At 49.5% G+C, this 26,332-nt stretch overlaps 1 protein-coding gene across 1 annotated transcript; it reads left to right on the top strand.

Moving 5' to 3' along the window:
* Window positions 1–246: 246 nt before the first annotated feature.
* Window positions 247–13,267, top strand: Kcnk18 (potassium two pore domain channel subfamily K member 18). Its single transcript, XM_048424006.3, has 3 exons — window positions 247–502; window positions 2,831–2,959; window positions 12,364–13,267. Exons 1-3 carry the CDS (start codon window positions 247–249, stop codon window positions 13,164–13,166), a joined length of 1,188 nt encoding a protein of 395 aa, XP_048279963.3. The 3' UTR covers window positions 13,167–13,267.
* Window positions 13,268–26,332: the final 13,065 nt, after the last annotated feature.

Below are 26,332 nucleotides of genomic sequence, written 5' to 3'. Positions count from 1 at the left end.
CGCTGGTCAGGTGGATCAATAGCAATTTGGGGCGCTAGCAGGGGCGCCATCCCAGTTATCTGGATGAGCTGAACTTGATGGGTTCCGGCTGCTTCCAGGGTCCTCTGGGAAACTCATGCACTATCCACTTAGGGCTGGAGCCTGGCCACTCTCCGGCCACTCCCACCCTCCTCCTCTAGGCCCAGGCTGGTTGCCTCCGCCTCCTCCACAAAGGCCTCCTGTTCTTCCCTGAGCCGTTCCAAGAGGATGGAAGCTGAGGAGCCACCTGAGGCCAGGGGATGCTGCCGTGGGGTCCTGGGGAAAGCCAGGAGATGCTGCCCTGAGGCCCTGGGCAAGCTTCTGCCTGGCTTCTGTTTCCTCTGCTGCCTGGTGACCTATGCCTTGGTGGGTGCTGCTCTCTTCTCTGCAGTCGAGGGCCGCTCTGACCCAGAGGCGGAGGAGAACCCTGATTTGAAGAAGTTCCTGGACAAGCTGTGCAGCATCCTGAAATGTAACAGGACAGGTAGGTGCCTGAGAGGTTACAGTATTGCAGCTACCCTAGCAGGAGGCTGTGAGCAGATCTGCCTCTAACCTCCTCCCGGCTGGTTCCTATTTCAAAGTCTGTTTGTAGTGGGCTTGGGGGTGGGGGTCACTTTTCTCTGGGCAGCTGGAAAATGAACAGGGGTGCCCAATGGGGGAAAGTAAGCCCTAAGCAGTCTTTCCCTTCCCTGTGCCTCAGGCTCCCACCAGCCCCACCCAGCCCCCAGGGCATAGGGGAGGGTGGGTCACTGGAGATTTTGCGGGAATGGCAGGCTGAGTGGTGCAGGCTTCAACTTTGAGACTTCAAGGAACCATCCAACCCGGGCATGGATCCCCGAAATAAACAAGCTGATTCCTACTTCAAAGTCTGTTTGTAGTGGGCTTGGTGGGGGGTGGGGTCCGAGGCTGGGGTGACAGAGACCAGGTTTTAGCTTAGTTTATGAGATCTACAGCAGCAGCAGGGTCCTCCCTTGTTAGTCTCCCGAAGAGAAGGGGACCCCTATCTGAGACCGGCCAATAGTGAGGACCCCTGGGAAGGCAGAGATGAGAGGAAGGCAGAAGATGCTCAACAGGTATCATTTCTGTTACATCCCTTGGTTTGGCCAGAGTGAGTCTGGATGCCAGGGCCTCAGTTTCTAGTTTATAAAAATGGGGACAAGATAAGGGGGCCTGGGCAGGATTAAGCAAGAAAATGCATCGTGACATTAGACCAAGACTTTGTAACACACTCCACTCCATGTCCAGGATCCCTTTACAAATCCCTCCAGCCCAGCCTTGAGATTCCAACTGTGTGGTTGTGGGAGGAAGCTTGGAAATGTGGATTTAGATAGATTTCCTGGGTGAATCTGAGGTGTGGGCTGGGTCAGCGACCCTGAACTTGCTATAAATGGGGCTCTTATGACAGCCCCAAGTATGCCAGTAGCACCTCGGCATCTGCCTGGCCACTGAATAGAAATGTCTCTAAGACAAAGATGCAAACACCCTCCATCAAGCAGGACTCTGACTTCCTGGGCCAGCTTCCAGTCAGTTCCAGCTATCAAGACTTGTTCCCAAACCATGTTCCCACCTGGGAGCAGCAGCATGTAGAGGCCATACAGGGCCATGTGCAGAACGGGGCAGGCTCTCATTTCTGTTGATTATAGCTTTAATCTATCTTCCCTTGCCCTAAAAAGTTAAATAACTTTCAAAGCTCACGTACAAGGAAAACAAGATAGGAATTCCATGCAGGCAACCCATGAGTCTGAGATTCTAACCACCAGGCTGAACTGCTTTGCAAATGGGGAAAACTGAGACTCAGAAAGTAGCCTTTTGTCTAGACATATGAGAGGCAGTCAGGGAGAGTCTAGCACCCAGAGTCTGGATTCCCAGACTAGGGCCATTTAATTCAAATGGGTGGTGACTTCCCCTGTGGCCAGAGTCTGTGCCATCCTCTTAGCCCAGGGACCAAGGCTTCCCATCCCAAGAGACAGCCTCGGCCTGAAGCCGGGCGCTCAGGGTGCTCACCAAGCCTATAGGCTCGGTGTCTTGCAGGTTTCTCACCACAGCCTGGTTTGCTGAAAGCCCTTCTAGTTTGGAGTTCCAGGATGGAGATGGCAGAGGCTTTTATTCCTCTTTAAAACAAATAAAGAAGGCTGGGCATGGTGCTGCGTGACTGTAATGTGATGGGAGGTCTGGTACCATCTGAGGATAGCCTGTCCTATGTAGCAAGTTCTCGGCCAAACAAGGGTACGTAGCAAGACCTTATCTCAAAAAATAACAACAGCAACAAAACCCCAAAGACCCAAACAACAACAAAACAAACAAAATGAAACATGGAAGAAATGATTCAAATGTTAAGAAATTTTCAAAGGCTGCAGCTCAGTCAGTAGTATTTGGCTAGTATGCATAAAGCCCTGGATTCGATCCTCAATACCACATACACCAGCCACGACAAACCACGTCTGTAATCCCGACTCTTGGGAGCTGGAGTGAGGATTATCAGAAATTCAAGGTTATCTTTGTTTATTATCACATTGGAAGTCAGGGTGGACCCTCTCTCAAAGGAAAAAAAAATGTAAGTTTGAGTCTATGGAAGAAGGAAGGAATCCTTCCTGGGTCACACCCAGGCCTCCATTGGGACTATCCAGTCTCTTCAACTCCATAGGCACCAGTAGCTGGATCTATGCCGGGGAAGCATTTTTAAGGAGGGCTTTGATGGCTAGGCATTGTTGGGACAATGGGGATGGGGTGGGGGTGCTGCTGGCCCTGTACTCTCGCTGGGCAGGACTGTCTGGCAGGCAGGCCCCTTTTTATCACTCTGGCCTCTTCCCAGTGGTGGAAGGCAACAGGAAGGACCTGTGTGAGCATCTGCAGCGGATGAAGCCCCAGTGGTTCAAGGCGCCCGAAGACTGGTCCTTCCTGAGCGCCCTCTTCTTCTGCTGCACAGTGTTCAGCACAGTGGGTAAGTGCTTGCCCTGCAGCTAACAACTGCTTGCCTGGGAAAGACACGGGGGTACCTGCTGGCAAGTGTGCTGGGACATTCCTTCTAATACATTCCATCTAATACAAGGAGTGGTGGCATGCCTACCTTGGGAGCTGGGAGCTGTTCCTAGTATAGGGGTGTAGCAGGAAGGGGAGCCCTTACTGGTCCATAGGCCCCAGGGGTGGAAGACAACTCAAAAGACAGCATCTTTCCTTCTTTAGGTGGTTGCAGCCCTGTTCCTGGGCATGGGCCCAGGTGAGCAAGGTTCAGGCCATGCTGTGGTCCTTCTTGAACCCTTGACTGAGTGTTCCTGAGTAAAGCAGTTGGCCCACCATGCATGCCTTGCTAGCTGGTAACAGGGTAGACACGGCTCCAGCCTATAGGTTTCCCGGCAGCTTAGACATGCTCACAGGTGAACAGATGGGGTCTGTGCATGACAGTGATGTTCTCAGCGGTTCCTGAAAGTAGAGAACGGAGGGTGACTGGATCAGCCTTGAATTGGGGCACCCAACAGTGAGAATGTTCTAAAGGCGTGCCGAGCCTGCCAAGTTCCTGGGTAGGAAGTCAGAGAGGTGGGGTAGGTGGGAATAACAAGGTCATTCCAGACTCCACAGAGTCAATCGAAGGCCAGAGAACAACACAAATGCCTGGGACTGTAAGGAGGTGGCTTCAGGAGGGAAGAAGAGAGAGACTGAGGCCAGATCACGCCCTTAGGACAGGGGCCTTGTCCAACCAGCTCCTGGCAGGGAAGAAATTGGTGACAAGGAGGGAAAGTGGCTACCGGAGGCTTCTTCAGGAGTCCAGGTGGGCAACCACCCAAGTTAGAACAACGGCTATGAGATGGGAGGAGGGCAGGAAAGGCAGCCTGAAGGACAATCAGGGTGGGGGGTGAAGAACTCCCCGCTGGCACTGGGGTTTTTGGCTTTTATGGACAGGATGGGCAAGCCAAGGAGAGGGGAGGATCGGGCTGGAGAGGGAGACCTGGATACCTGGCTGATGGAAGTGACTTCCCAATGGTGCCTCCAGAAGGAGATGCCCAGGACTGCTGAAAAGGTGGACTTAGAGCTGGCTGCCATGAGGGCTGGGACTGGAGGAGAGTGGGCTTTAGGCTCGTGGTGTCTGGGTGGCAGGAGACTCGCCAGGAATGACCAGAGCTACAGAAGAGGAATGGCTGTGGTATAGAAATGGAGGGAAGCCAAGTGTCCCGCACCAGGATCTGAACACTGCATTGCACTTGCCGTGGCCACAAACAATATTACACAATCCAGCCATGTCCAGCTGCTCTCCAATGCTCAGGCAAGCCCAGGGAATGGGGTGAATGAGCCCCACATTCTGAGCCCAGAGAGGTAAGGTCAGAGGTCAGAGGTCAGAGGCCAAGGTCACGCAATGAGTGGAATTGGTACCCACAAATGGACTTTGAGACTTAGTCTAGTAACGTTCCTTCAGAAGTGGGACCTGACCTTGTGGGCCTGTGAGGTGCTGCAGATCCCCATCTTCTGCTCAGGAAGCTGTGTTTGGGCAGCAGGATAACTATGATTCCTCAGCCGCCCTATGGGAGCCTGGAGTACACAGTAGCCCTGAGAAGGGCAGAACTCCCAGAGCGGACAGAGCTGGCCATATCTTGTCCTTGTGCTTGGCTTGTTCATGGTCCCAATCTCCAGGTTGAGGAAAGTACAGCAGTCACCCAGAGGGGGCTCCCTCTAGAATCCGGGAAGGGTGAGGATTGCCTCTGCACCATGATCAGCCTCTCATCTAAAGACAGGTTCTGAACCCTCAAAGCCATGCATGCTCTTCTCAGAGGCCTCACAAAGGCCAGCATCCTGAATGATGGAGGGCACAGGAACCAGGAATCGGGACCTGGTCTTTCCGCTTTGTGCCTGTTTCTTCCCATTGCCCCTTAAATGTATAGCCGCAATTAAGATGCCCTAGTTTCTGTGGTGTGTGTGTGTGGGGAGCAAGTACTCCACCACTGAGCCCTGTCTCAGCCCTGACGTCATATATATTGTTCCTCTGTGCCCAGACCAGACAGGTATGGTTGTCATCTTATACTCCAGATGGAGAACCCGAGACTCAGTCATGTAGCTCATGTTCGCTTGAGCCCTCTCTACTGCCTCTCTCTGTAAACCACTCATGTTCCTAACACATGGGAACAGGTTGGGGGCTCCTCCCCAGGGAAGCCTCTGATCTGAGGGACAGAGAGGGAAGAGAGGGACCAATAAATACCCACATTAATAACCATGCAAGAGGAACATCTGAGACAGGGGCAGGTGAGACAGATGGGACAGGCCCTGACTTGTCCTGAGAGGGGTAAGGGCTTGCTTGTGAATGTGACCTGTGAGATGAAGTCTGACAGATCAAAGGGAGGAGGCTTCCAGGCAAGAAAAATGATCCCTGTAAAACACCAGCCTTAGTGTCCCCTTTAGGACCTTAAAACTCTAGGAGAAGAGTCTTGGGAGCCCTTCTAGGCTCTAGGGACCATGGGGAGACTTGAACTCTATGTCCTAGGCCAGTTGAGAGGACTTTAGGAATGAGGGCAGGTTCAAGTTAGCCTGGCTTCCATTTGGCAGTGCATCTAGCCTGTTGGGAGGGCCAAGTCAGGAGCTCTTAGGTCAGAGTTCTCAACAGGATGACAACCTCTTGCTTAGTTCCTGCTTCTCCTGACCAGCCAGAGGCCTGGGGTCCTTGTCGTTTGAAAGAGCAATATCCTGTTCTAGGAGGGTTAGGCCCACAGCAGCTGCAGAGATGCAGTTAGGTTCTGTCTTTCCCATTCCAGGGTGGCAGACCCTAGTGGCCAGCTGTGGGTTTTGGAGTCTATCCACCAAGACTCAGAGTTGAGCAACCTCTAAAGGGATGTGGCCCTCTATGCTGGACACCTGGACCCATAGCTCCACCTACTGCTGCCAATCTTACCCCTAGGGCACTAGAAAGGGTAGACTGAGCCTATATGTGTCAGTGGCAGCAACAGGTCTTTCAGCAGCTGCCTCACCACCTGACTCAATCCATGACCAATAGCATCAAGACCATGTGCTTGCCCTGTCCCCAGACACACCAGGTTGGGGCGGTGTACAGTTCCCGTGGCACTGAATATCAGGTTTCCGTCATCTCACACGAGGCCCGCAGGGTCCACATAACTTCGAGACATAACCACATGTAATTTGAAAAGAACTGACTATTCCCCCTTTCTGCCCTGAGTTCTTGAAAAACAGCAGAGAAGCTTCTCGTTTATCTCCTTCCCTCTCTCAAGTGGCCTTAACAAGAGATGGGCTCACTGGGTGACCAAGATCCAGTGATGTACTCCCAAGTGGGGGAGGACAGTTTAAGAGCCAGGGAGAGGGGCTGTTCACTGAGACATTACTCTACACATTACCTCACAAGCTCCAAGAGAAGTTTTGCAGCCATGGGTCTTTTAGAACCAATCTTGGTCGTCTGACTGGAGACAGGCAGGGTAGGGAATGAGTAGACAATAGGTAGGAAGCATAGTAGTCATACAGTTAAGGACCAAGCGATTCATAACCTCCATTAATTCTCACAAGGGTCTCATGAGTGAGGTACTGTGACTGTCCACATTCACAGGTGAGGGATGCAGCCCATGTATCAGTCACATCTTTTGTGGCTATGACAAAATACCAAACAAAAGCAACCCAAGGAAGAAAGAGTTGGGTTTGGCTCACAGGTAGAGAGGGTGCAGTCTATCCAGATGGGGACACTGTGGCAGCAGGACCGTGAGGTGGCAGGTGGCTTTGCATCCAGTCAGGAAGAAGAGAGCAATGGATGCTGGTACTCAGCTTGCTCCCTCCTCTCTTTTGAGTAAGGGACCCCACCTCATAGAATGGCACCGCCCGCATTTCAGGTGGGATGTCCCTCTTCAGCTAACCCAGTCCAAGAATTCACTTAGAGGTTCGTTTCCATGGCAACCTTGTCACCTTGACAATTGAGATTAACCATCACAAGTCCCAAGCTATGTCCAGGGACTAGTGTGAAAGAAGTGTGGTTCGGGGAGAAGCAACCTTGAGTAAGATGCTGGGAAGAAGCTGGGGGTTGAGGGAACAAACTTAGGTTGTCTTTTCACTGCCCCCCCCCCAAGAACTTAATCAGATCTAATTCACAGGACCTCACAGTGGCCTTATGGCCATTATAACAGGCTAATTATCTGTCCTAGGAACCTGACCTGTTCGTTGTAGGAAGCTATGCAGCATTTCTGTCCTCTACCTACTAGACACAGGAGCATGGCTGTCACTGCCCCCACCCACAACGGTCACCAAGACTGACTGCAATTACAGATGCCGTCTGCTAAGAGGCATCGGCCTGGTACAACAGATCCAGGTGTGTTGGACCTGTGGGGTCCACACAGCTGAAGAGCTTGTGAGGAATGCAAATTCACGCTCAGTTCCATCAAGTATGGCCTCTGCAATTTGCCTTCACCCAGTGACTCCCAACCTGCCTAACGCTGTGACCCTTAAATATCGCTCCTCAGATTGCGGTGACCCTGACCATAAAATTATTTTTGTTGTAATTTTGCTATTGTTGTGAATCATAATGTAAACATCTGTGTTTTCTGATGACTTTGGCAACCCTTGTGAAAGGGTCATTCAACCCCCAAAGGGGTCGAGACCCACAAGTTGAGAACCACTGACTTTATCCAGTCTAGAACTCCCCTTGACAAACCTTGAACTTCCAATAGTCTTGCCTCCACCTCCCAGATTCTGTAACCAAAGGCAGTGCCACTGTGGCCATGTGGTGTGAGGACTGAGCCCAGAGCCATTGTATGTGGTAGACAAGTACCCTAACCAACTAAACTCCATCCTGCCCCCCTCGATAGACAGCTGCTCTTCATAATCTCCTCCCTATCTTACACAAACCCCCGTGGTTTCTGCCCCAGACCTATCAGAATCCAGGCCCAGGTCTCCGTCGAAGCCCTCCAGGTGACTCTAACGGGAGTCCAGGCCTCCCATCACTGACACAGTTGAAATGCATTAGCTTGGTTCAAATCTCAGGAAAACCCAAACCGCTACCCTTTGTATGAGTCAAGTAGGGAAGCCTGTGGCCAGAAGTGCCCTGAAGGAGGAGGATGGTGGGGTGTGTCAGCACTGCCTCTGACCACTGCTGGGTGTGACAGTCCCTCTGCACTCCTGCTTCAGCCCTGCCTGTCCAGCTCACTTAAAAGACACCTGGCCCCGAGGCTAAGAAAGTGATACCTGTGTCTGAGGCCAGTCAGTTCTCACCTGGCTCAGCTCCTGGCATCAGGAAGGGAAGTGCAGGGGCTATTAAATCCTTGGCAGGCTAAGTGCTGTGGAGTGATTGTATCGGAATAAGGAATGCATTATAGGAAGTGATAGTTTTCCATTCTGCATTTCAGCGTTCGGTAATTGGGAGAGTTAGTTCATTCTCTCTGTGGGGCTGTGTGCCCTCTGAGACCTGCTTCCCAGGGCTCTTTTCTGGAATGTAGCAGATCTTCTGGTCTGTAACACATCTTACTTGGAGGGTCTCTGGAAGCCCACCTTGGGTTGGACGGATCGATGGGCAAGATCTTGGAGTAAAAGGTGCTGGCTCTTGAGGGATAAAATTGTGTCACCTCAACAGGTCACAGCCTTATCCGTCTACTGTGCATTAAATGTGGGCGGTAATGGAGATAGCCGTAAGTTCTGCTGTGCAGGGGATTTTGATTCTAAAAAGCACTTTACTGATTGCACAAGCAATATTTGATCTGATCCTTTAAATCGAAATAAATTTAACTCTAGGCCCTGACCCTGGAGGCCTGGGTTGAGGAGGCAGTTGCTTCTAAGGAGCCAGCTGTGAGCTTCCGGAAACTCCTGAGAACAGGGGGCTTGTACCTTATCTGAAAATGAGGTGTTTCATGTGTGGGGGACTTGTTCATGGCCTGTGACATCCCTAAGGGCTATGACTCTGGGGCCCACGTAAAACTTGGGATAGGAATTCTTTACTGGTGCTCCAAGCTCAGAGGCAGCTTTGAACTTTCTAACCTCCAGCCTCAGCCTCCCAAGCGCTGAGATTTCAGGGGTGATTCCAGGTCCTTTGCTTTTGTGCCCAAGGAAATCGAGGCAGTAAATGATCAAGTCCCTTAGACCAGGCCACAGAGCTCATGAATAAGAGTGAGGTGTCCAGTTTCCTCCATGGCATTTCCTCTCCTCTGGGTTCCTGAATTCTGCCAAACACCTCCTAGAATTCCACCTTTTGAGGGTTCGGACAAGCCAGCCCTGTCTTCCTATCTCAGCACCTCTCTTACACCCCTAGGTACTCCTTCCTTTCAGCCCTTAGACCCCTCACCTCCCCAGCCTCACCTCAGTGCCCTCCCCTGATCCATGCCCACTGGCCACACTGGCTATCTTAATTACTGTTCTATTGCTGCAGAGACGCTGTGACCAAGGCAACTCTTCAAAAAAGACAGCATTTAACTGGGGTTTGTTTACAGTTCAAAGGTGTAGTCCATTATCATCACAGAAGAGGCGTGGTGGCAGGCAGATGTGGTACTGGAGAAGTAGCTACATCCTGATCCTCAGGCAGCAGGGAGAGAGACTGGGCTTGACAGGGGCTTTTGAAACATCAAAGTGTCCCTAGTGACACATTTCCCCCAACAAGGCCACATCTCCTAATCCTTTTAATCCTATCAAAGAGTTCCAGACCCTGGTGCCTAGGCATTCAAATATATAAGCCTATGGGGGGTATTCTTTTTAATTTATTTTTAAAAATTTATGTATTTATTGTATATACAGTATTCTGTCTGTATGTGTGCCTAAAAGCCAGAAGAGGGCACCAGATCCCATTGCAGATGATTGGGAACAACCATGTGGGTACTGGGACTTGAACTCAGGACCTCTGGACAAGTAGGCAGCACTCTTAACCTTTGAGCCATCTCTCCAGCCTTGGGGAGGGAGGGTGGTATTCTTATTCAGCCATCACACTGACCTTCTTCCGACTCTTCCCATATAGTGACAGCTTTACTCTGGAGACACTTTGGTTAAAATTTAAAATCCTCTCTAGGGAGATATAGAGTCCTGAGCCAGGAGCTTGTTGCGTGCATGGCAGGCTGGATTTCAGCTCCCTGTCACACCCTTGACTTATGTGCAGTGCACAAACGACTTGGCTGTACAAATCGGCCACAGGAGCATTGCCCACACCGACGCTGCTGCTTCGCCTGGCCAGGCTCTGGTCCCTGAGTTCATCTTGACTGTCAACTTAGCACACCTGGGAAAAGGTGCCTCGGTTAAGGGATTCCCTTAACTTGACTCAGGGCATGTTTACGGGACATTTTCTTGATGATTAATTGTAAACTATCTTGATGTAGGAGGCCGACTATGGGCAGTGCCATCCTTAGGGAGCTGGGCCTGGCCCGTGTAGTTGAACAAGGGCAGGGGAACAAGCTATAAGCAGGGATCCGTTATGATTTTTGCTCCAGTTCCTGCCTCTAGGTCCCTACCTTGAGTTCCCGCTCTGGCTTCCCTCAACCACGAACTGTAACCTGCAAGCCACACAAACCCTTTCCTCCCCGAGTAGGCTTTGGTTGGTGTTGTATCACAACAACAAGAGTAAATGAGAACAGCCCCTGTGTCAGCCTTCGTTCAAGTCTCCTAACCAAGAAATCGTTCCTGAGCCTAAATCCTGAGTGGAAGTCTTTGTATTAACCACATTTTTATGATAATTGTCATTTCTATTGTTTATTGTTTATAATGATTTGTTCTCTCCCTTACTGTGATGGTGCTTCATCTCAAATATCAATAGTCCTATTGGTGGGCATTTGATTAACATCTGCTTCCCCGTCCCAGAAACTCAGAGAGCTTGAACCCTGTAAAGGTGTTGTGCGTGTGTGTCCTTCGTGGGTTCCCTAAGCACGCAGTAACTACTCACTGAAGGAACACATCCATGGAATTAACTAACCCTGCTACCATGTGGTCGGCCCCCCAGCCTGCGGTGTGTGCAGAGCTCGACAGATGGAAGGGGTCTGATGAGAACTTCGGAGGGTCCCTAGTATCCTGGTGAGGGTCGCTATTATCCTGGTGAGATGGCCACCCCACAGTCTGTTTGCCTTGGGAGGCCAGGTTTCCAGCAGGGGGCCTTAAGCCAAGAGGAGACTGCTGCTCTCAGCTTGCTAAGAATCGCTTTCAATTTAATTTACATAATTGATGCATTTTTCTGTATTAGTCAAAGATTAAAAACAAACATACACAGCAAAGCTTTTCCCTCTGCTTGGCAACAGCTCTGAAAGCTGCAGTCGTTCACGTTGAGGGGCCGCTGGCCCAGCTCCTGGAGAAAAGCAGTGCCCTGATGGGCACTGGTCAGCCCGTTCTCACTAGTTCAGAGTCCTGTCCTGAGACTACAAGCAGTGCTGAGGTCTGAGGAACCTTGTGAGCTAGATTCCCAGCTTCCACTACTTATTACACATATGGGCCGGGCCAAGCTCCTTCATTGCCCCTTGCCTCAGTTTCCCCATTTGTAAATTACGAGAACACCTCTCCAGGAAGGCTGGCCATTCGCCATCCACAGAAGGCATTCAGCAAGGGGATGTTAGCTCTCAGGGCATCACGTTTACTAGGCTATGGGGTCCCGGGTCCCAGCCTGGCAGGATCTTCCCAGCTGGTCACTTAGGAGCATGACCACCCACCCACCTCTAACCTGAAGTGCAAAGATGTGAGTAGCGGCCAAGCAGGGGCCTGCTAAGTTTAGAGCTGGGCTGCGCACTGAGGGGGCTGTGAGTGCTGCGTGCAGAGAGACTCCTCACTACTCACAAACACACGTATGTCTCTCTCCTGAAACTTCGCAGCTTGGAGGACACGGTGGTAACTTTATCTCCTTTCTATGGTCCCCTGATACAATGCACACTACCGTCCACACCAGAGGCATAAAATAAATGTCTTATATAAAAACAAATGCACCAAGAGGTCCAGGACCCTCAGAAAGGACAAGGGTGGCTTCATAGAAGCCAGCACCTTTGGCAAGATGAAGTGGCCAGCTGAGTGCAGCCCTGTCTCAAGGGCGCACGTGGGGCACAACAAAATAACCATGACTAATGAAATGAAGGGCGATTGTGCCATCCCCAGCACGTTCCCTGCCACAGACATTTTCAGCTGGATAGGAGCTGCCTCTCTTCTTCCCCTGTCCCTTGATCATGACACATGCCAGACACACACGCAGACACTTCGAGATGAATATTTACTTATTTATTCACGTATATGTTTACTTTTGACACTTGGGATTGAAGCCTTATGCCCACTAAGCACAAGCTTTCCCCGAGTTCTGCATCTAGTCCAGGATGAATATTTTTACTGTGTAAAGTGACATGTCTGGGAGAAGAAGCAGCAGGTCTCTTTTGAGCCCCTGCAGGATGCTGGGAGGCTGATATCAACATTAGGTTCTGTCTTGTCTCTCAGGTTATGGGGACATGTACCCCATCACCAGGCTCGGCAAGTTCCTGTGCATGCTCTATGCTCTCTTTGGAATCCCTTTGATGTTCCTGGTCCTCACAGACATCGGAGACATCCTAGCCACCATCTTATCCAGGGCTTACAGTCGGTTTCAGGCTCTCCTTTGCCTTCCCCATGCTCCCTCCCAGTGGTGCTCTGGCCTGCTCTGCAGGAGGCAGCTGAACAGCAAACCCGCGGAGGAAACCATCCCTCAGATTGTCATCAGTGCTGGTGCGGATGAGTTCCTAGACCCCCAGCCATACAGGGAGCCTGCATCTCCAAGCTGCAACATGGAGCTGTTTGAGAGACTGGTCGCGCAAGACAATCAGGACAAGCTGCAACTACCCACGCAGCCTGTAGAGAGGAGCAGCTCATGCCCCGAGCTGGCGCTGGGGCGACTGTCCTGTTCTATCCTTAGCAACCTGGATGAAGTGGGCCAGCAGGTGGAGAGGCTGGACATCCCTCTCCCCGTTATCGCCCTGGTCATCTTCGCCTACATCTCCTGTGCAGCCGCCATCCTCCCCTTCTGGGAGACGGAGCTGGGATTCGAGGACGCTTTCTACTTCTGCTTCGTCACACTGACCACCATCGGGTTTGGGGACATCAAGCTCAATCACCCCCACTTCTTCCTCTTCTTATCCATTTATATCATCGTCGGCATGGAGATCGTGTTCATCGCCTTCAAATTAATGCAGAACAGGCTCCTACGTGCCTACAAAACTCTCATGCTGTTTTTTGCTAAAGGGAAGTTTCACTTTTTGCAAAAGTGAGGATTCTGGCAGCTCTGAAGAGACAGACACAGGCCCTGCAGGTTCCCTCACCTTGTTTTTGGTATGCTACTGTCGAAACACCGTAACCTGCCATCTGAGGACCGTGGGGGGGGGGGCTTAGGAAACAAAGCCCATGTGAGGGCTGAGTTCAATGTCGAGATCCTTCAGAAGCCAGTACATAGGACACTGGTACACAGGGGTGGAGGTCATCTCCATTTTCCCTGTCTGCACCTTAGAAAGGTGCCAATTTAAGAATATAAAACAACCTGATGATGTCACCACTTTCTTGTGACAGGAAGAAAAAAAAAATAGACCTCTTTTCTTGGCGTTTGTACTTCACAGGAAGTTAATATCTTCCCAGTTGGCGCCAGCCTCCCCTGAACAGCCAAAGTGTCTCCGAGTACCCTGCTTCCCTGAATGAGTGCATGAGTGCACTAGACACCTGCCCAGTCTGGGTTGCTGGCATCACCAGTGGAACTGTCACCTGAGAGAAGTCTTCGTGGCCAGATTCTAGCAGAACAGTTGTCTCAGCACTTAACTCATGGATGATGCCACTTGAGAGAACTACCTGGTGACAGTGTTGTCCCCTGCCGGAATGGATTGTCACCCACAGGGTGGAGGCTCTCCAGAGCTGCCCTGGGGTGGCTGACATGCAGTTGGTGCCCCGCCCACATGTCTTGGCAAGTTACTTCCTTTATAGTCTGTCTTTAGCCAGTATGGTGTGCGCATGTCTAGAAATGTCAGAGGGAGCGTCCTTCTCCTTGGACAATAGTGTGTGTGCATGTGCTAGGGCAGCTAGAAATATCAGAGGGAGCATCCTTCTCCTTGGACAATGGTGTGTGTGCATGTGCTAGGGCAGCTAGAAATGTCAGAGGGAGCGTCCTTCATCCTTGGACAATGGTGTGTGTGCGCATGTGCTAGGGTAGCTAGAAATGTCAGAGGGAGCATCCTTCATCCATGGAGAGTGGGGTGGACAGCTGGCAGCAGGCTGCCTCGCCCTTCCCATGTGAGAGCTCTGGACTCTGCTGTATACCCCTCTTCCCAGTGTGCTAGTGATCAGGTGATCACTAGCACGTCCTGAAATGCCCCCCACAGTATCCCTTTCTTGTCACCCATCCCTCCATCAGCCTCTCTGGGGGTCCCCTCCATATCCCAACTCACATCTGTCTCCAAGCAGCTTCTGAGGACCAAGAAGAGGACAGTACGGGTGGCACAGGACTGGCTGGGAGATTGAGAGAGGCACAAGTTCTAGTTTCTTTATGTGAAGGTTGATGGAAATGCCTTAAGATTGCATCTCCAAGTCCTGCAATGAGTCCCTGGGCCAGGGTGTCTGGTGCTACAGGGACGAACCAAGGCACTGGGCTTGAAGGGCCCATTGTTCTGTCTTAGATTCTAGCTGATTCTCAGGAGGGTTAGGGTCTCTCTGGATCTTTCCCCTTCTCTCCACAAGGATTAAATCCTTAACTCCTCTAGTCTGTGAAGATCTACCTCAGACCATGGAATTGACCATGCATGAGCAGAACCAGGGGAAACACGGGAAACACCGGGGTGAAGTCTCAGGCCAACACTTGGGGTTTTGTGGTCTGATGTGCCCCAAGCTTCACTAGTGTAGGTGAGGTGTGGCAAAGCACCTCACATCCAAATTCACTGAAGACTGCCCCCAGCCAAGGGCACATGATGGAGATGGAGGGTGCCTAGAAGTTCTACAAATATTCACGGGGTCAGGATACTTACCCGGATCAGGACATGTAAAGACGAACCCAAAACTCAGAACAGAAGTAACTTCATGAGAGGTGGTATGAACTCCTCAATTACCACTCTCCTTCCTTCCTTCCTTCCTTCCTTCCTTCCTTCCTTCCTTCCTTCTTTCCTTCCTTCCTTCCTTCTTCCCTCCCTCCCTCCCTCTCTCCCTCCTTCCCCCCTCTCTTAATCTGTCATCTATATCTGTCTGTCTAGTTTCTGTGTGTGCATGTACACATGTGCCCAGGTGTGTGGGGATAAGGTAGCAGGGGACCATTGTGGAGTTGCTTCTGTCCTTCTACTATGAGTGTTCTGGGTATCAAACTCAGATCGTCAAGCTTGGTGGTCATCACTTTATCCCACTGAGCATCTTATGAGCCTTCTTTCACTTTTGAGATAGGGTCTCACCAAGTCCATGCTGGCTTTGGATTTGGCAGTCAAGGATGACCATGGACTTCTGATCTTTCTGCCTCTACCTCCGAAGTGCTGGGATTACAGGAGTCTGCCACTATACCTAGTATATCTATTGCTGAGGACCAAACTCAGGGCTTAATGCATGGGAGACAGCACTTCACCTACTGAGCTACGCCCCCAGCCCTGCCACTTGCTGAACCCAGTTCTGCTACTTCCTGTACCCCACCCTGACACTCCCTACCCCACCCTGACACTCCCTACATCCACCCTGACACTCCCTACCCCACCCTGACACTCCGTACCCCACCCTGACACTCCCTACACCCACCCTGACACTCCCCACCCCACCCTGACACTCCCTACACCCACCCTACCACTTCTGAGGCAAAGGCAGACATGGAGGGTGTCAGGAAATCACACATCCAAATTAAATAGATGAACCACCTTGCTCAATTGCTTATCCCATTTGCTAGCAATGGGATTTTCCATGGTTCTAAGAAAGTAGATCCGTGTGTCTTCCTGCCCCTCATTTCTTACCCTGTGTCAAGCATCCCATAGGCAGCAATATGTTTCCACATATATATTCCAGAAAATACACTTCCGTGTCCAGGTTCAGGGTATGAATTCATGCCACCAAGCCTTTCCTGGAAGGCTTCAGACATCCCTTTAACCACTTCCTGTTGCCCTCTGCCTCTATTATTTGTCTTATCAGCTTGCACTATGTATTTATATTTTATATTGCTGTGACAAATATCTAAGAAAACTTAACGGTGGTGTTGTAAGGAGGCCACCTGTTCATTTCTCAGCTACCCAGACTTCCGAAATAATCACACAGAAACTGTATTATTTAAATCACTGCTTGGCCTATTAGCTCTAACTTCTTATGGGCTAACTCTTACATGTTAACTTAACCCAACTCCATTAATCTGTGTATTGAAATGAGATGGTGGCTTACCAGGTAAAGTTTCATCTGTCTCTAGCCGGGCTCCATGGTTTCTCTCTGACTCTGCCCTTCTTCCTCCCAGCATTCAGTTTAGTTTTTCCTGCCTAGCTAAGTTCTGACCTGCTGTAGGTCCAAAGCAGTTTCTTTATTCATTAATGGTAATCACAGAACACAGAGGGCACTCCCACATCAGGGTGGAAAGACTATTTTGGGCTCATGGTTTCAGAGGGTTCATTTAGTGGTCTCTTGGCTGCATGTTTTCTGGGACTGTGATGAGGCAGAAGAATGCGACAGAAAGGGAGAGGAGGAGCTGGGGATAAGATCCACCCTTCAAAGGCCTGCTTTGTGGTGACCCACTTCCCACGATGCCTTATTTCCTACTAGCACACTTAGCTATGAACTCATCATTGGGTTGACTCATTGATGAGGTTACAACCTTTAGGATCCAATAGCCTCTGCGTACTACTACCAGCTAGAGATCCAGACTTCAACACATGCCTCTGGGGAGACAGTTCATCTGTATTCCACAACAGCCTCCCAACACTTCCCAACAGATGGAATGACCGAATCACACATTTAGTTTTCATGGTTCCGGAGTCTCGACGTCTGCAAACAGAATGACAAGGTTCTTAGATTCTGTGTAGACATCCTGGTTGATGGACACACTGAGAGATCTCATGTGGTTTTCTTTTTTCATAACGGCATTGATCCCATCCTGAGTGTTCCACCCTTGTGACCTCACCTCACCTGATCAGCCTCCTCCACTGGAAGTTAATTTCCAAACATGACTCTAAGTGACACACTTGAGCTCAAGGGCCACCGGTCTGGGCAGGGGAGCCACCCTGTCTTGTGGGATGGGTGAAGACTCAATCTCTAGGCTCACTTCCCTGTAGCTTCCTTAGCGTGCCTAATTACCAGAAGTGGTCATTCTGTCCTCTCTGTGTTCCCACAGAATCCCATCTCCAGACTATAACAAGGTTCTAGTTCTTCATTCCCTGTCTAACCCGGAGCCCCCCAGTAACACCACAGTGTCCTTTGCACAGTCTGCCACATGCAGAACTCAGTGCGCCCCTATCTGTGGTAGCACCTGTTGTGCCTCCCACCCAGGGGTACAGGAAAGCCCCACTGCCCTGTCTCAGTTCATCCCTGACCTTCCTGTCCCAGGACCAAAGGCCAGAGTGTCATCCTCGTGCAGAGGCTGTGACATCTCCCTGCCCAGTTGTCCAGCACTCTGACATTGGCCATGTTTAACCGAAGGATTAAAGTTTGGGTGAGTTCAGAGGTGGGTTCAAATGCCACAGCTAATGAGGTAGGGTGAGGATTAGATGGGGTAACTCGGAAGATCCAGTCCCCGGAGCCCCCGGGGTTCCCAGAGGCTGCAGAGCTGACTTGACCAAAGCTGCTCTCCTGGTTGCTAAGGTGGGAGTTATTGGGGGATCTTCTTGCCAGACCCAGGGGAGGCCAGACTAGGAGCAGAACGCGAGACCTCAAACGGCCACCAGGTGGCGAGCCAGACCGCTCCGACCTTGCGCTCCAGAGTCAGCAGGTGGCGCGTTCGTCTTTTGCTGCCTTTTCGCAACTACAGGCGCCTGCAAAGAAAAGGCTTCTGATGGGAGTGCCCCCTTGACAAAGAGCAGCCTCTGAATCTTGGCTTCCGCTGTGGCTTCCTTTTCAAGGCTTTCTGAAATTTTTATTTAATTTTATTTCTTTTAAAACAATCGTATTTTACATACATACCAATCCCAGTTCCTTCTCCCTTCCCTCCTCCCTTCCTGCCTCCCCCCAACACCTTTCTCCCACCCCACCTCCCCATCCACTCCTCAGAGAGGATGAGACCTCCCACAGAGAGTCAAGGAAGTCTGTCAATCACTCAGGACCAAGGCCGTCCCCACTGTATCTAGGCTGAGCAAAGTATCCCTCCATAGGAAATAAGGTCCAAAATACCAGTGAGGGACAGCTGTGTGGCTTGGGCAGTTTGGGGGCCACTAGCAGAGGAACCAGTATGTATCCCTAGAGTATGAACTCATCTTCAGCTCTTGCAGTCACCTGAGTTCCCGGGAACGGGGAAGAGGCTCTCTCGATCGACCTGAGTGATTCACTGAATCACTCAGCACATCTCCAGTACAAAAAAAGACATATTATCACCAGAGTCACTTCCTTTCCATGCAGTGCTGATTGCAAGTCCTTGGTTGTCCTAGCATGCAGTAACTGTTCAAAAAGAACTCCCCTTTTGGCTCCTGGGAGCCTGGAGTGCGCCACGGTGGTGAGGGTGGGGTTGGCTGGTCCTGGTAGCGCTCTTTCACTGTCTTGCTGGGGAAGAAAAGGAGATTGCCAGGTATAAGTCTGAATTTAGTAATGGTTCCATGGCTGCCAGAGTTCTCCCAGGCCTCAGTCTCCACAACCTGGGCAGTTCAGATAAGCAGCAGCGTGAGGTGGCTTCAGCCGCTAAACCCCAACACACTCCTAGACCCCACTTACTTGATTCTCTAACATTAGCTTTGCCTGCCACAGTTTCCCCTCTGCGTTACACTGGGCCCTTCAAGCCTGTACCTTGGAACCTCTGCTCCCCAATCCACCCTCATAGTACGGGGCTTCCACAGGCATTCTGGGCTCCACCCTCAGTGCCCCCAACAATGCCTCTGGACCCAGTATTCCTCTCTTCTCCCACCTGAGTACAGCTCCAGCCTGCCAGCTGTATGCTGTGCCCCTTGGCTCTCTGCCTCCAGAGGGTCATGTATGCCCCCAGTGTGGGGCCCTGGCTTTGCTTTCTCGCCTCAAAGTCCCAAGCAGCTGGTTCTAAGTACAGCTGGCACCTGTTCATTTCAAAAGCTCTGGGTTAGTCTGATGGCATTCACCTACTTGGGACCCAGGGCTCAGAACTCATTTGAGTGCAGTGTGCCAGGCCCTGAAATACAGACCTAAAGGAGTGAGCTTGGGATGGTCTTATGCTTGTCCGGGTGAATGACACAGCCTTTTGTGGCAGAGGCAGAAACTCCTCTTTCCCTGAGGAAGCAGAACCCTGGAGATTTGTGCCGTGATTTTGGAGAGATGCTAGATCCAGTGTGACCCCTGTGTCTGAGTCAGCTCTCAGGGATTTGGTATTCAACCAGACAGGCAGCAGGCACACTGAGGGCAGGGTGGCCTGAGTAGGTCGGTTGTTACTATGGTAATGGATGCTCACCTCTGGTCAATGAGAACTTGGAAGTTGACCTGAGCTCAGGGCAACAAAGAACATCTGTGTTGGGTGCAAATTATGGCTCCTTCTCATCGTCCTCCCACTGCCCCACTTTGAGTCTTGCAATTTAGATCACAAAATAAAACCCTTTTAAAGGCTACAAATTCAAGACGTAGGCCATTAAGGTGTCTCTCTGAGGTTTAAACCAAGGCTGGTTTCTTCACATAGTATTTGTAGAATAACACAGAGGACAGAGTGAAGGAAATAGAACTCTTAGTATGTCACTGAGCCAACATAGATTTATTAAGCAGTTATTACACGCTAGGACCGCTGAGGACTTACCGCTAGGACTGTATCTCTATGTCTCTGTTCCTTAGAGTGCTGGCACAAGCTATAGTCATCTGAAACGAGAGAACCTTAATTGAGAGAATGCCCACATAAGTATCTGGCTGCAGGCAAGCCTGTAGGGCATTTTCTTAATTAGTGATTAGCATGGGGAGCACAGCCCACTGTGGGTGGTGCTATCCTTAGACTGGTGGTCCTGGGTTCTATAAGAAAGCCGGATGAGCAAGCTATGGGGAACAAGCCAATAAGCAATGCTCCTCCATAGCCTCTACATCAGTTCCTGCCTTGTTTGAGTTCCTGCCCTGACTTCCCTCAGAGATGGACCACCACCTAGAAGTATTATCCTAATAAATACTTTTTCTTCACAACTTTCTTTTGGTCAGGTGTTTCATCTCAGCAATACTCACCTTGACGAGGACACCCAGAGCATAAGGCTGTTGCAGTGGCCCACGGGGGTCTTCATGTGTGAAGAGCTTTATTTTCCATCCTTGTTTTGTTTTGCTCTGTTTTATATGTTCAGCTTGTAGTTTCTCAAAAGGAGCCCATACATACATACACACATAAGTGCCACTGTGTATGTGTGTGCCTGTGCATGCATGCCTATGTGTGTGTGTACAAGTATGTGTGTACATTCGTGTGTATGTGTGTTCATGCATGTTCATGACACACACACACACACAGATAAAGGGGGGGGAAGCAGGAAGGCATCCCTCCCCCCAGCCTCTGTGCAGTCAGCAGGACCCTCTGGGTTCAAGCTGTCACTTCCCCTTAGGGCTTGATCTAATCTTTTCATGCTTGTTTATTTGAGACAAGCATCCTTCTCTTCCTGAAGGCCGAGCTCACAGTCTGACTGGAAACAGCTTGTACGGGTGGTGGTGGCTCCAGTGAGCCAAGGCCCTGCCTCCTCACCTTGGTGTGTTGCTGTGGGACAATGGTCTGTACCATGTCAATTGTATTTTAATAAAATGCTGATTGGCCAGTAGTCAGACAGGAAGTATAGGCTGGGTGACCATGCAGTAAGTAGAGGAGGGGTAATGAGAACAGGAGAATTTTGGGGAAAGACTCAGTCTGTAGTCGTCACCCAGACACAGAGGAAGCCAAACACAGAGCAAGAAAGATGTGACTGCCTCGCCAGAAAAGGTACCAGGCCACGTGGCTAACACAGACAAGTATTATGGTCTAATATTAGTTATAAGAGTTAATAAGATGCCTGAGCTAATGAGCCATTCAGTTTATAATTAATGTAGGCTTCTGTGTGATTTCTTTGGGACTTAACGAATGCAGAAACCTGGTGGGACAGAAACCTCCATCAACAGAATGGCGCCCACATGGACAGCTGCATCCATATAAAGTCTGAGAGAGCTAGGGAAGTAATTCTAGACATAAAATAATAGAGTTAAGCATGGCTTATTGATAGTAGCACTTTCTCGGGTGGGCGCTGCTTGCTAGAGGCAGGTGCTCTCTTTTAAAAGAGAGGCTTCCTGACTCAGCTTTAGCTGCAAAACCTTGCAGTTCTTTTAAGAGGTCCTGCCACGAAACACTTAAATGGTGTTGAAGAAAAGCTGACTGCACACTTTTTGGTGGTGGTAGGGATCTTGAAACATCACAGAGTTGTGGCAATAAACATGACTCTGGACAGTACCTCTGCCATGAGGCTAGACTTTCAGAAAAAAAGCTAAGGAATGGGTTGGATCCAACCATCAAAGCCATGGCTTTAATTCTAGCCATATCACTTAGCAAATTAAAGACTCGTGTAGTCAGAAAAAGTGATATATACAGTAAAGATAGATTCAGATGAAGAAAACCTCTAAATGGTTTACAATATGTTTAAAAATATATGTAGTCTTGGGAGAAAAAAGGATACAGATCTTAAAAGAAAAAAGAAAAAAAAGAGGGTAGTTAGGTGTGGTGGCACACACCTTTAATCCCAACACTTGGGAGACGGTGGCAAGTGGATCTCTGTGAGTTCAAGGACAACCTGGTCTACAGAGTGAGTTCAAGCACAGCCAAAGATACACAGAGAAACCCTGTTTCAAAAAGCCAAAAAGTAAAAATAAAAATAAAAGAAATAGAGGCTAAAATAAAGCAGTAAAGTTAAAAAATACACAGAGAGTCTGGGTACTGTAAAAATAAAAGAAATAGAGGTTAAAATAAAGCAGTAAAGATAAAAAATACAGAGAGAGTCTGGGTACTGTTTGTTATTGTGTTGCCTTTAAATTGTTGGATGGCTGAGGAAAGAGCAAAAGCAGCTAAAAGATATTTGATTAGAAATGCTGCTGGTTTAAGCAAACATACATATTTTGAAAATGCTCTGACTTTAAAATTAAAGTCAAAAGGTATGTTACTTTGGAAAAGATGTTTTGCTTTTGTTTCCATAGGAAATGAGGGACTGTGGATTCATTCTGAGTTAAGAAAAATCATGTTTGACCAAGGAAGATCCCCTGAGAAATCTCCAATAGGAGGAATGACCCAGATGTCTGAGTTCCATATCCAGAACAGTTCAAAGACTGCTGCCTGAGATGATCAAGCCTCACAGGATACTCCAGTCAGGACTTGATCATAATTCTAAATTTTCTTTAGGTCCCTGTAAGATTCTCAGTGCCCCCAATCAGCAGGAAGTAGCCTGGAAAACTACACACACGTTTCCCAAAAATGGATTATGGATGTTTTTCTTTGTTTAGAATGTTGGTTACAATTTGTATGGATAATGGTCATGGAGAAAGCTAAAGAAGGGAGACTCAATTCAGAGTTCTTGTTCTGATAAAATAAAAGTGTGTGGGGGAGGTGCTGTGGGACAAATGGTCTTTATCCTGTCAATTGTATTTTAATAAAATGCTTATTGGCCAATAGTCAGACAGGAAGTATAAGCAGGGCGACCAGGCAGGAAGTAGAGAGAGGGCAATGAGAACAGGAGAATTCTGGGAAAAGACTCAGTCTGCAGTCATCACCCAGATGCAGAGGAAGCAAGATGAGGCTGCCTCACTGATAAAGGTACCAAGCCCTATAGCTAACACAGACAAGAATTATGGACTAATATAAGTTATAAGAGTTAATAAGATGCCTGAGATACTAGGCCAACCAGTTTATAATTAATGTAGACCTCTGTGTGTGATTTCTTTGGGACTTAACGACCCCAGGGACCTAGTGGGACAGATACCTCAGTCAACAGTGTGTAGGTATTGGCACTCAGACACCCCAGTCTCAAAGGCAAGCAGTCTTCACAGGGTGCCCACTGGAGGTGATGACAGAGCTGGAAAGACAGAGCCATTATCTTCAAGCCAGGTGATTGCTGGCTTTCTGAGTCAGGTAGGCATCAGTGATTCTTGGTTTATGGTAACCCTCTGTCCACCATATAGCCAGCCCTATAACACTCAAAGCTGTTCCCCTTCCCTGTCCTCACATAAGGGGCACTGGGTATCAGTGTCCCAAATCCCACTCTCTGCTGCTCTCTGAGTACCACATAACTCTGTGAACTCAAATGTTGCACTTCCTTAGCCCCAAATCTAATTGGACCTTGTGGTCAGGTCAGATGCCTGCTACCTCTACAGGGCAGTGTGACCAATCCACTACTCACTACTGTGCCCTTCAAAGCTGGCACAATGCCCAGCACATAGTGTGTGCTTAGTAAATGCTAATTAGGCATCCCAAGATAGGTCTCGGTTATGAGCCTGGTCGCGGCACACAGAAAGGTCTCCTAAAAATAGGTGCTCTCTGTGACTGGGCTGAAAGCTGAGCCAGGGTTGGAGAAGAAAGGACCCATTCTATGTCTGGGGAGAGACCTGGGTAAGGACACCTTTGAGGGGAGACCTTTCAGAACAGACTTGTTCAGGGACAAACTTTCTCCTAAGTCCCCGTGTTCTCTAGAGCAGTGGCTCACAACCTATCTAGTGCTGCGGCCCTTTAATACAGTTCCTCTTGTTGTGGTGAACCCCCCCCCCCGCCCCGCCCACCACAAAGCTATTTTGTTGCTACTGTAAGTTTGCTACTATTACAAATTGTAACGTAAATACCTGTGTTTTCTGGTGGTCTTAGGTAACCCCTGTGAAAAGTTTGTTCGATCCCTGCAGACTAAAAACCACTGTTCTAGAACCCTGAAGGCTGAGTTGAGCTGGTCTCTGAAGCCACGGGGAGTGGACCAGGATGTAGTGGGGACTTCTTTCCAGCAGGAGGTCCCAGACCTCCCTGGACATGTGCGACTATGGCGGGGTCACAGCTCTGCTTTATTTCGTTGTTTTGAGACCATCTCCTGTAGCCCAGGTGGGTCTAGAGCTGGCTGAGCCTGAGGATGACACTGAAGAATCCTGGTCTCCCGCTTTATCTCTAAAGTGGCTGAGATTACAGCCTATCTCCCTCTACCTGTTGGGAGCTATAGATCCCTGGCCCCTTGACTTTCTTTGCCTGCAGCTGCTCTGAGCACGAGACCTCGCATGCAGCTGCTCCAGCACGAGACCTCACCTGCAGCTGCTCCAGCACTAGACCCTGATGGCAGGCTGGTGAGTCTGCAGCTGAAAGATCCCGAGAGCTGGGCATGGCTAGGGATTTCTATATAAGTTGCCCCTGAGCACAATAAAGTGGCTTGGCATTCTTGTATCAGAGACCCGTGTCTCTGTCTCTGTCTCCATCTCTCTCTCTTTCTCTGTGTGTGTCTCCATCTCTGTCTCTGTCTCTCTCTTTCTCTGTGTGTGTCTCCATCTCTGTCTCTGTCTGTCTGTCTCTCTTTCTCTGTGTGTGTCTCCGCCTCTGTCTCTGTCTCTGTCTCTCTCTTTCTCTGTGTGTGTCTCCGTCTCTGTCTCTGTCTCTCTCTCTCTCTTTTTCTCTGTGTGTGTCTCCATCTCTGTCTCTATCTCTCTCTCTTTCTCTGTGTGTGTCTCTGTTTATGTCTCTGTCTCTCTCTCTCTCTGTCTCTCTCTCTCTTTCTCTGTGTGTGTCTCCGTCTCTGTCTCTCGCTTTCTCTGTGTGTGTCTCCGTCTCTGTCTCTGTCTCTCTCTCTTTCTGTGTGTGTGTCTCCGTCTCTGTCTCCGTCTCTGTCTCTGTCTCTGTCTCCATCTCTCTCTCTCTTTCTCTGTGTGTGTCTCCATCTCCGTCTCCATCTCCGTCTCTGTCTCTGTCTCTGTCTCTCTCTCTCTCTCTCTCTCTCTCTCTGTATGACTCTGTTTCTGTGTTTGTCTATGTGTTTTTAAGTCTCAGCTTAGTTCCCGGCTCATGCATCTGGTCCTGTAGTGACACAGGAGCTACAGGACTGTTGAGGGGTTTTATATCTATCAACCCAATTTTGGAGGGTGCTGGGGATTGAACCAGGGCCTCTATCATGCTCTTCCATTGAGCTACATTCCTGGGATAGTCTGAGCCATCACCTCCTTCTCAGAGGACAGAACCCTGAATCTCAAGGGATGAAGAGAGGTGACTACCTACTGGTCTTGTAGGTAATAGACAGGAGTGAGCACTTTGGTCTGTCCCTCCCCAGGCCTTGCCAACTATAGTGCCAGGATTCTGGGAACCAGGATTTTGGAATGGGCTCACTATGAAAACCTCTGCTCTTTGATGCAGCTATACCACCCCAGATGTTCACTAATTCTTGATTCTTGGACAGCACAGGTGTGGTCATAGGGCCACAGGGCATGGTCTCAGGGTTAGCTCCTGCAGCATTATCATAGGGCCACAGGGCGTGGTCGCAGGTCTATCTCCTGCAGCATTATCACAGGGTCACTGGGCATGGTCGCAGGGTTAGCTTCTGCAGCATTATCTACAAGAGCCAAATAATGGAAATGCCTGTCAAGAGAACAAAGAGAAATAATGAGACTAATACATTACTTCAAATCACTGAACATGAAATCAAAATCTTAATATGCATGATATGTATGTATAAGCAGAGACTGCTTTTTCATTCCCAGCTGCCCAGACCCAAAGAATCACACAGAAACTATATTAATTACAACACTGCTTGACCTATTAGCTCAGGCTTCTTATTAAGTAGCTCTCACCTCATAAATTAACCCATTTCTATTAATCTATGTGTCATCATGAGGCTGTGGCCTACCAGTAAGGTTTCAGGACATCTGTTTCTTTTGGCAATTACCTGGCATCTCCCAGGCTTCACCTACTCTCTCTATATATATCTTACAGCCTGGCTATGTTAAGCCCTGCCATAGGCCAAAACAGTTCTATTCATTATCCAATAAAAGCAACACATATACAAAAGGACGTCCCACATTACATATGTGTGTGAATATGTGTGTGTGTGTGAGTGTAGGGGCCACAGCATGCAGGTGGAAGCCAGGGAACAAGTTCAGGAGATAGCTTTCTTCTTCCACTGTGTGTTCTGGGGAACTGAAGTTGGGTTTTCAGCCTTGTATAGCAGCACTTTAGCCCACTGGGTCATCTCGCTGGCCCAAACAATTTTTAATTGATTAATTTTATGGTTCTTAGGATAGAAGCCAGGTCCTTATGAAGTTAAAGCAAATGTTCTACCACTGAGGCATGTCCCCTGGCCAGTCCCATGAAAGTAAAACAGTTACAGCCAATACCTATCGTTTTTGTAGTGGAAAAAGC

This window comes from Myodes glareolus, chromosome 7 (assembly GCF_982192425.1).
Source record: "Myodes glareolus chromosome 7, mMyoGla1.1, whole genome shotgun sequence".
NCBI lineage: Eukaryota > Metazoa > Chordata > Mammalia > Rodentia > Cricetidae > Myodes > Myodes glareolus.
This window is presented reverse-complemented; position numbering and strand designations above follow the sequence as displayed.